The 10000-nt window shown below is 40.7% G+C and overlaps 2 protein-coding genes across 2 annotated transcripts; both read left to right on the top strand.

Annotated features, from left to right (window-relative positions):
• Positions 1–4452: 4452 nt before the first annotated feature.
• On the top strand, positions 4453–4929 carry LOC141649480 (uncharacterized). The gene has a single exon (XM_074458170.1). The coding sequence runs from the start codon at positions 4453–4455 to the stop codon at positions 4927–4929; it is 477 nt and encodes a 158-aa protein (XP_074314271.1).
• Positions 4930–6846: 1917 nt separating this feature from the next.
• On the top strand, positions 6847–7518 carry LOC141649481 (uncharacterized). Its single transcript, XM_074458171.1, has one exon. The coding sequence runs from the start codon at positions 6847–6849 to the stop codon at positions 7516–7518; it is 672 nt and encodes a 223-aa protein (XP_074314272.1).
• Positions 7519–10000: the final 2482 nt, after the last annotated feature.

A 10000-nucleotide genomic window follows, 5' to 3' on the forward strand; every position in this document is an offset into this window, starting at 1 on the left:
GTACACAACTTGTATAACTCTTGATATTTTTTGTATAACTCAGAGCTGTCTAATAAATTTTGCCTTTTTTCATAACTGCAGTCATGTGTTGTATAACTCCTGTTCAAAATTTGTATAAATTTACTTCACAGAGTGTATAACTCTAATTCTTATCTGTAAAACTTGGATTTTAATTATGACTGACCAAGATGATATAATAACAATCTATTCCAAAAAGTTGTCTAAGTTGTTAAGGAGTTTCTTGACAACATACTAGAGTTGCAAAACACAGAGAATACAAAATCAAAGGAAATACATTCTATTTTTTCCCTGGTTTTTTATCTGCTTTCCGCGCTGTTTTTCGTCTGGCTTCTAGTTGCTTCAGGATCTGGTCTTTCACGCCAATGAAACCGTTGACCTTGGTCAGAACTCCTTGCCCGATGATGTTCATGTCAGCTAGGACAAACGTCGCTGCCAGCTGGATTACCAAATATCGACGGTTCACCTTCCTCTCAAGATCAACGTGACCAAAACTATCACCCTCGTACATTAATATGTGCATCATGGTGAACAAGCCAGGCTCGATGTCGTTAATCGTTTACTTATGCCAAGCAAACTGGATCTGACGAAACTGGAACTCCGGTAGGTATTTCCCTCTATCCTTGTCCTCGTCCCTAGACTCCAGATAGTCGCTCATGAGGCTCGCCTGGCACAAAGTCAGAAACGTCAAAAAGTGAAATTGTAAAGCGGTGACAACACTTTTGAGTTGAGCGTAATTACAATTTAATTCCACTTACAATTACGTGGCACGCTTTGCATATCTCCGACTGGCCCGGACTTGAGTAGTACTTATTGTCAAGAAGATCAATCGTCCGTGAATTAAAGTTGATACACGCACATGCATAATGGGCTTAAATCTTAATGGTTACGAAGATTAAATCAGCCTTCAAGCTGAAATCTTTGCCACTGTCGATTCTGAAGATGTCCCACACATTGTACAACATTTCGGTGTTCTGTGTTTGTTGGACAGGGTTTCGTACAAGGTTCAAGATTATTTCCTGTTCAAGTAGCAGTATATGTGTGAGAATACCAGAGGAGTTATAGGGGTTGTGCATTGGAGTTGCACAGTAACTCTTATAGCATATTGAAGTATGCCTAAGTTCATACTGGCTGTTAATAACTTCTCAAAACAAAATGTGTAACTCCATAGAGGGTATGTATAACTTTAGTCTTATTTTCCACTGTGAAAGTTTTAAATATCATACCCTCAAAGTATAACTCTAAAGAGGGTATGTGAAACTCTTATAGCATATTAAAGGATTGATTACAACCATACCATATAACGGATACTGAAGAAAGACGAACAAAAAATCGTACACTCCTCTGCCTCCAAACGATTAAGCAACAAGGACCAACACTCAAATCACTGAATCATCCATTGGCATCTCAGGGAGCATGGACAACATTTGCAACCTATTAATTGTTACATGCCGGGAATAGTTCACAAGTAGTTCACTGTGGTTCAGACAACAGGTGTTAGTCAGGCTATAACGTCTACTAAATGGGAAGATAACTGCTATTAAAATGACTGCATAACTTTAGTGATGAAACATATAACTGCAGATTAGGAATGTGTAACTCCATTAACGATATGTATAACTTTAGTTGGTAAAGTTATACATTTCAATATTGAAGTTATACAAAGCATAAAACAGTTCTCAAGTGGTTCTGTTGATTTTAGACACCTTACCCATTTGGAAATTTGTAGTCATCAAGGAAAACGTAATCAGCCACTTGTTTGCGATACACCGGGATATCCCTAATTAATGCCTTGTTCAACTTTAGCATCTTGGCGATCACTGTAAGGTCGGCGTCTGGTTCCCCGCAATATGTGGTGCAACCAAGGCCATCGCCCTTACCCCGGGAGCGGCTATTAACAGCTGAGAGGGCCCGACTAGACGGCGTCCGGCCCAAGGCTACTTTGGAAGGTGGAGTCTGATAGGTTGAACTGACTTTAGAGCAAGGGCGTTTAGCATAACTGTTCTCTCCGGCGATTCCGACACCTCTCTTCCTTCCACTTGTGTTGCCGGCTAACCTCTATGCCTCACGCAGCTCCTCCATTTCACGGTCTTTAACCTCCTTAAAAGCTGTTACCCTAGATAACACAGCTTCCCTATCCACGTTAATGTCACTGAGGACAAGGGTGGTAGCAACTTCCACTCGCATGAGGTTATTGCTGTCCTTTGTCCCTATGGTACACTCAAATGGCTCTCCACGGTACAGCAACATATGAACCATGACGTAAAGACCACAATCATTGACAGTATACCCTGATCCCTACCAGTTGAATTTAATGTTTACAAAAGGAAACCCTTTAACTTTATTCCCTTTGTCGAGCCCTTTGTAGGCCATATACTTTCCCATTGCATCAGCCTGGCAGAAGTTAGGCAAGGCGTTTAAAAGGAGAAGACCAATTAACAAAACAATGGAGCTTATAATTAATCTAGTCACCAGTTTTATAAGACTTACAGTAATACGCGCAATCTCTCCGTATGGTAATTTCAGAAGATCGTCCTCGTAAGAACGATTATCAAGGTACTCGATCTGCTCAGAGAGGAAATTTATGCAAATGCAAGGGTAGTGATCTTGATCGCCAGTGCTTACCGGGACGAAAACCTACAAACATGCACCAAAAGTCTAATAGTTATAAAACATAATTAGAAGCTTAGAGGCATACATATTGTGCATAATTGGAATTATACATTCTATGGTTAGAGTTATACATTATATGTCTAGAGTTGTACATTCAATTTCTAGAGTTATACAGTATATGCTTACAGTTGTACATTATGTGCAGTAAGCAGATGCCTAGAGTTACACGGTATATGCTTACAGTTGTACATTATGTGCAGTGAATTATACATTCTATGGTTAGAGTTATACATTCTATGCCTAGAGTTATGGAGTGAAGTTAGCCACTCATCAAAACTCTAAGCATATACTGTATAACTCTAGGCAAATAATGTATAACTTCAGCCATAGAATGTATAACTCTAGTCATTCTGAAAACTAAAGTTATATAATGTATAACTCTAGCCATAGAATGTATAACTCTAGCCATAAAATGTATAACTGTAAGCATATACAGTATAGTGTATAACTCCAGGTATTACTCTAGGTATAACTCCAGGCATCTAATGTATAACTCCAAAGTATATATTGTACAACTCTAAGCATATACTGTAAAACTCTATGCAAATAATGTATAATTCCAGTATGGAAATGTCTCTATATTGATATCTGAGCTCACCATATCAGAGTCCAGTTGGAATGGACTAGAACATAACTCTTGCCACATGTCCCACGAGGCACAAAAGCCTTCAGAATGATCAACAACCAAGTTTTTTTTCCTGCCTTGCCAACTTACAATTGCTAGGTCCTATAAAAATGATAGACGGGGGTTGGCAGCTTATTTCACAAGTTACGTACATTTTGTCACAAAATAACTTGCGGAGTTTGAGCACGCTTACAGCGTGACCTAGGCCAAAGAAACAGCGCGAACTTGCAACAGCTGCGGTGTTCGCGTGCGTAAGCTGATTGAGTAGTACAGACCAGCAGTCGATGACATTGGCTATAATCTGAGACCCGGGCATCAACGTCTGGAGATCAATACGCGTTATGCAGTTTGGACAGGCATATGTGACCAATTGTTCCCTACAAAAGATTAGCAAAATGAGACACGCAGCAAGGGAAAAGATTCATGACCTGTTTCACTGTCGTATTGAAATATAGGTAAAACTTATCTTTTACTTACTCTTTATTATGGACGTGGAATTGATCAAAGACATAATCCATTACATCCTTCCTCAACCTGAACACCGTCCTGAAACGTTCCTTGTTAAATCGCAAAGAATCGTGAGCATACGTCTTGGTCGGTTCGGTGCCCCGCAATCCTGAGAACAGCCTAGGTTCTCAGGTACAATGTCCATACACGGAAGGGGGACAGTTGAATGCAGTAAGAAAGGATGGTGGATCATGTCATATCGCGGCACATAAATAGGGGGTGGGGGTGGTGCAACCGGCTCAATCCTAGCACCAGCGATTTCAACTACCACACCTTCTTTGGCCGCACTAATCGTTCGCTCATCAACCCCGGCAAATGCCTCATTCACATCTATCGTGCTCATGAAAGTCAGAGGGATTTGATTTCCACTCCATTCCGTTGAAGGATCCCCCGGGGTGACCTCCGCACCCTCAACAACAACTACGTTTTCACCCCCGTTGTTAGAATGTTGTTCAACATTCTCAATTACATCCTTTAGAACAGTGGCCTGAATGAAAAATAATAAAATTAAATACCATGCTTTTGTATCAAAAAAGTTACAGGTATAACTCTAAAAGTGATACAAAGAGGTCACAGAGTTACAGACCCAATGAATTACAGTTATGCATAGAAGGGCAAGAGTTATACACATGTGTGAAGTATTAAAAATATGCTATAAGATTGAGGAGAGAATGCCACTTTGGGATGCCTTAATGAGTTGGAGTATTTTGGACCCCTGGGTGGTTCTTGGTGATTTTAATAATGTGTTGTACTCAAATGAGAGAATTGGCAAGGTTGTTCGAGATGCTGAAATGTTTCCTTTTCAAAATGCCATGACTTCTTGTGACCTTCAAGATATGAAATCCATGGGAGCTTTTTTCACCTGGACTAACAAACAACCTAGTAAAACTAGAGTTTATAGTAGAATTGATAGGGTTTTTGTTAATTCTGCCTGGATGAATGCTTGGCCTGATTATTTTGCATATTTTGCTCCTGAGGGATATTTTGATCATTGTCCGTGTATTGTTGACTGTGAGAGTGTTGCTCTACCTAGGAGGAAACCTTTCAAGTTTTTCAATATGTGGAGCAAGATAGGAGAGTATAAAGATGTGGTTAAAGGAGGATAAAGTCTTGATGTTCTAGGCACTCCTATGTATAGAGTGGTGAGGAAGTTAAAAAGTTTAAAAACTAGCCTGAAACAACTTAATAGACATCTCTTCTCTGATATAGAGAGAAACACTGATATTGCTTACACTGCCCTTATTGAGTGTCAAAAGCAGCTCCAGAATGATCCTAGGAATACTGTGTTAATGGATGTGGAATACCAATCAAGAGCTAGTTACCTGATGTTGGCTCAGGCTAGAGATGACTTTCTGAGGCAAAAAGCAAAAGTGCAATTGGTTAGAGATGGGGATGCAAACACTGCCATGTTCCATTGAGCCACACAACAAAGACATATACAAAATAAGGTCATTAGGATAGAGGATGCTGAAGGAAAGGTTTGTAATTCTCCTGAAGAGATCCTGGATGCTTTTGTGGACTATTATAAAGAGTTGCTTGGGACTAGTGCTTCTACTTCTGGGTTCTATCCTCATATTATTCACAATGGAGAAAAAGTCCACACTGATGATTGGGATAAACTGTGTGAGATTCCTTCTGCTGCTGAAATTAAGCAAGTGATTTTTTCTATTCCTGAAGAGAAAAGCCTTGGGCCTGATGGGTATTCTAGTTGTTTCTTTAAGTCTAGCTGGGATATTATCAAAGGGGACATTTGCAATGTTATTCAAGATTTTTTCCAATCTGGTAAGTTATTGAAGCAACTGAACTGCACAAATCTGGTCTTGATTCCAAAAGTTGAGAATCCATCCTCAGTTAAGGATATTAGACCAATTGCATGTTGTAATACTATTTACAAGATGATTTCTAAGCTGTTATGTCAAAGGCTTGCTGAGGTGCTGCCTTACCTAATTACTCCTACACAATCTGCTTTCATTAAAGGGAGGAGCATCATGGGAAATATCCTAATCAGTCAAGATTTAGTGAGGTTATACACTAGGAAGAATTGTTCACCTAGATGTATGATGAAAGTGGACTTGAGGAAAGCTTATGATTCTATAGAATGGGAGTTTGTTTTGAGTATGATGGTTAGTCTTAAGTTTCCTCATAGATTCATTGGGTGGGTGATACAATGTGTAACTACTACATCTTATTCTATTGTGCTTAATGGTCAACCTCATGGTTTCTTCATTGGGAAAAGAGGACTTCGGCAAGGAGATCCTTTGTCACCACTTCTTTTCACTATTTGCATGGAGTACCTGAGTAGGTTGCTGAATGTTGCTAGTGACTTCCCTCGTTTCAAGTTCCATCCTCTCTGTAGGGGTATCAGACTCAATCACTTGATGTTTGCTGATGACCTGCTTCTTTTTTGTAGAGGAGACTTAAGATCAGTTATCACTATTATGGAAGTCTTTAAGTGCTTCACTGCAGCTTCTGGTTTACACATTAGTAATGACAAGTCTGACATCATTTTGAATGGTCTTGATCAACACACTGAAGCTGCTATTCTTGAGTCTACTGGTTTCAAGAAAGGTACCCTACCTTTTAAGTATCTTGATGTGAAGATTTCTCATAAGCGTTTATCAAAAGGAGACTGCAATATCTTAGTGGACAGAATGCTTAAGAGGATTAGGGGCTGGAATAAGAAGAAAATTTCTTACTCAGGGAGACTTGTGTTGGTTAAATCAGTGTTGGCAACAATTCATAACTATTGGTCCCAAATTTTTGCCTTACCTGTTGGACTGATGGACAGAATTCAAGCTCTGTGTAGGAATTTTTTGTGGGAAGGTGAAGAAAACTATAGTAAGGCTCCTTTGGTGGCATGGAGTGTGCTTTGTAAAGGAAAGGAAAATGGAGGTTTGGGTCTGCAGGACTTAAAACTATGGAACATGGCAGCAGTTGGGAAATTGGTTTAGTGGATTGCAAAAAAGAAGGATCATTTATGGATCCAATGGGTTGATATGATTTATCTTAAAGGAAGGCTATGGATGGGTTATAAACCGTCTGCAGCTAGCTCCTGGGCCTGGCGTAAAATTTGTGAGGTCAAAGAGAAATTTAAACCAGCTTTTACTAGTGGTAAAGGGATGAGTGATGATGATGAATACTCCATCTCTACTGGTTACTCTTGGTTGGAACATACTTATCCTGTGGTGCAATGGCATAGGAGTGTCTGGAATAGATTTAATCTGAGTAAGCATAATTTCAATCAATGGCTTATTCAGCAGGGCAGACTGCTCACTCTAGATAGACTTGGGCAATTTGGGATTACTCAGCATACAGTTTGTTTTCTCTGTGGAGAAAAGCCTGAAACTCATCAGCATATCTTCCATGAGTGTATTTATGCTGAACATTGTTATATGCAGATGTATCTTTGGCTTGACCTTCCTGGGAGGTTTCAAGCCATTACTGACCCTGTTCAGATGCTCAGGCAGAGAGGTTGCTCTGCTTTAGTGCGTTTGGTGCTTAGTTCTCTGGTGGTGGCTATGCATTATAACATTTGGAATGCAAGGAACAAGTGCAGAGTGGAGGGTTATGTCATTCTCCCTAGTGTGCAGGTTAAATGTATTCAGAAGGAAAGCAAGCTACGTTTAATGGCTATTGATAAAGGGACTTTGAAGCAGGCTGATGTTAGTTGGTGCAGGCTACAGGGTCTGCTGTAGTTTAATGTAGTTTTATATTTGTTTTATATGGTTGGTAAGTATCTAGAGTTGGTATCTAGATAAAATGGAATGGTTGTAATGGTGAACTTTGTTTCCCTTTTGGGAATGAGCTATAATATTACTTACATTTCCACCAAAAAAAAAATGCTATAAGAGTTATACATATTTGTGTTAGAGTTATACACATATGGTTAAGAGTTGTACCAAACGGCCATTGCAGTTGTACAAATTGAAAGATAAAGTTATACGAAGAGGCACTAGAGTTACAATGCCTCATCATAAGTTTCAACAAAGTTATACTTTATCTACTTAGAGTTATACACGACCAATTAAAAAAAAACGAATGTATAACAAGTATTTAGCGCAAATTAACAAACTTACCTCGCCACCAGGACCACTCCCGTACGCTGGAAGTCAACATAAAGCTTCCTTGATTTCAGCAGTAGAAAACATACACTCCATCAATTCTTGTGTATCCATTGGCAATGATGGGACCGTATATTTTTCTATCTCCTTATCTGACGGTTGATTGTCTGACAATCTTTCAACATTTTCTTTCAATCCCTCCCCATGAACTTGCTCATGCACCTCATCACCTACCCCGGGCCAAGTTTCAGCATCCTCTGACCGTCCGTTAGCTTGGTCTACAATGTCTGCCAATCTTTCATGGTTAATGTCTGACAATCTTTCAACATTTTCAACATTTTCTTTCAATCCCTCCCCATGAACTTGCTCATGCACCTCATCACCTACCTCGGGCCGAGTTTCTGCATCCTCTGACCATCCGTAAGCTTGGTCAATTTCCTCCTCGGTGTACTTCGCCTCCAACAACAGCTCTCTGACAGTTTGGACGGGGGTGCACACAACTTGATCCTCTAACCCTGGGCTAGCATCTGATAACGGATTAGAAACTACTGTATCACCTCCCACTTCCTCCATAATCTTTGACCATGAAACTGCAACTGATTTCGTTGGCGCGTCAGCTTTGTCCGACTCTCCACGCGGCTCAACACAAGGGTTACCACTCCTGCCACCCCCATCATTGGCGAGACTAGACAGAACTTCACTTATTTGACGCGTAGATGCATCGATTCCGTCATATTTTTTGGGGCACTCACTAACTACCTCTCCAAATGCAGGAGCGTTACCAACAGAAACCTTGACCTTTCGCAACTGCTCGCTTCAGCGACGTACTTTTGAATCTTTTCACCCTCAAAGAATTCTTGAGAGGCCTGACTAGGATTTAGGCCCGTCGGATCACTAGTTACAGCTTTGATCCTTGCGGTTGCATCTGCGTACCATGAATAGAACACAATAGCATTCCTTTGCATCTGTAGATAAAGCTCGTGAGTACGCTGCATTGAAGAAGTACAGTAAGTTAGTTATATTATAATAGATGGGTACGTTCACCAAAAAAGTTAATCAATCTGCAAAATATATAATAGTTTGAACTTACATCGACAGCCCTAGCTTTCAATTCCTGGTCATCCTCGACACCTGCTGGTAGTTCGATCTGAATGAACTTCTTCTTAGAAGTTGAGCAGGAGAGAGGGGGTGGGGGGCTGATAGCAACAATAGTTTGGGTTCACGCGGGTCGCTGAGGCTGATACTGTCCAAACTCCTAATATAAGAGGGATCTTGAAGGTACCTCGGATACCTGGTCTTAGACAAAGTTAAAGTACCCAATCCCCCTTGAGCCACCTCAAATTTTACCCTATCTACAAGCAAAGTTTCATCCCAATGCTTAATCAAAGGTAGATCGTGGGGGCACGGCCTACCCTTGTAATCATATCGCTGAAAGTAGCTTATCATGAGGAAGGGGATGCAGCCACCCAACATCGTTACCCCCTTTTTACAGTCTGTCCCCGCTTTCACCATCATTTCAAAATATAAGAGCACCAGTCAAAATGCAGAATGGCTTTAGGATCTTCTACAGCCCTTAACAGCTTCAAATCTATCCCGTTGTTTGGGGTGGGTGTGAGGAATAAAGACATAGAGAACAAAACAAATAGCCAGCAAAAATGATCGCCCGCCTCCTCGTACTCCATAAGTTGCTTGTGAACTTTCCCTAAACTTATTGAACTATTTTCTTTGTCCACCTCGTAAGCTTGCCGCCATTTGTCCTTCAGCTCCTTATTTTCGGGATCGTTGGACCCCTTCTGCGAACTAGTAGGTACCAACGGGAGACGGTTGGGTCCAAAAGGTATAAAAAAACAGCCATGCACGTCATGCTTACTGATCATAAACTCCTTCTTCCGAGAAGCCCTGAACACATATGACCCATCAGAGAAGGACTCTAAGAATAGGCGAACGTGTGCAAGTGGGAAGCTGCTAATCTTAAGATCCAAAAGGCCACCAAACCCAATTTTCTTCACAGCGGACACCTGATCCTCATTAAGCTTTTCAATGAGAGAGACAAGCCTTTGAGGTCGACACGAAACCGTGATTTCATGCACCCTCTTTACCCTTGGCTTGGCCTCAA

Source organism: Silene latifolia, chromosome 3, assembly GCF_048544455.1.
Source record: "Silene latifolia isolate original U9 population chromosome 3, ASM4854445v1, whole genome shotgun sequence".
Lineage (NCBI taxonomy): Eukaryota > Viridiplantae > Streptophyta > Magnoliopsida > Caryophyllales > Caryophyllaceae > Silene > Silene latifolia.

Bases quoted from the DNA above. Each gene is read 5' to 3' on its own strand.
- LOC141649480 (XM_074458170.1), top strand. From the start codon at position 4,453: ATGTGTGAAGTATTAAAAATATGCTATAAGATTGAGGAGAGAATGCCA.
- LOC141649481 (XM_074458171.1), top strand. From the start codon at position 6,847: ATGGGTTATAAACCGTCTGCAGCTAGCTCCTGGGCCTGGCGTAAAATT.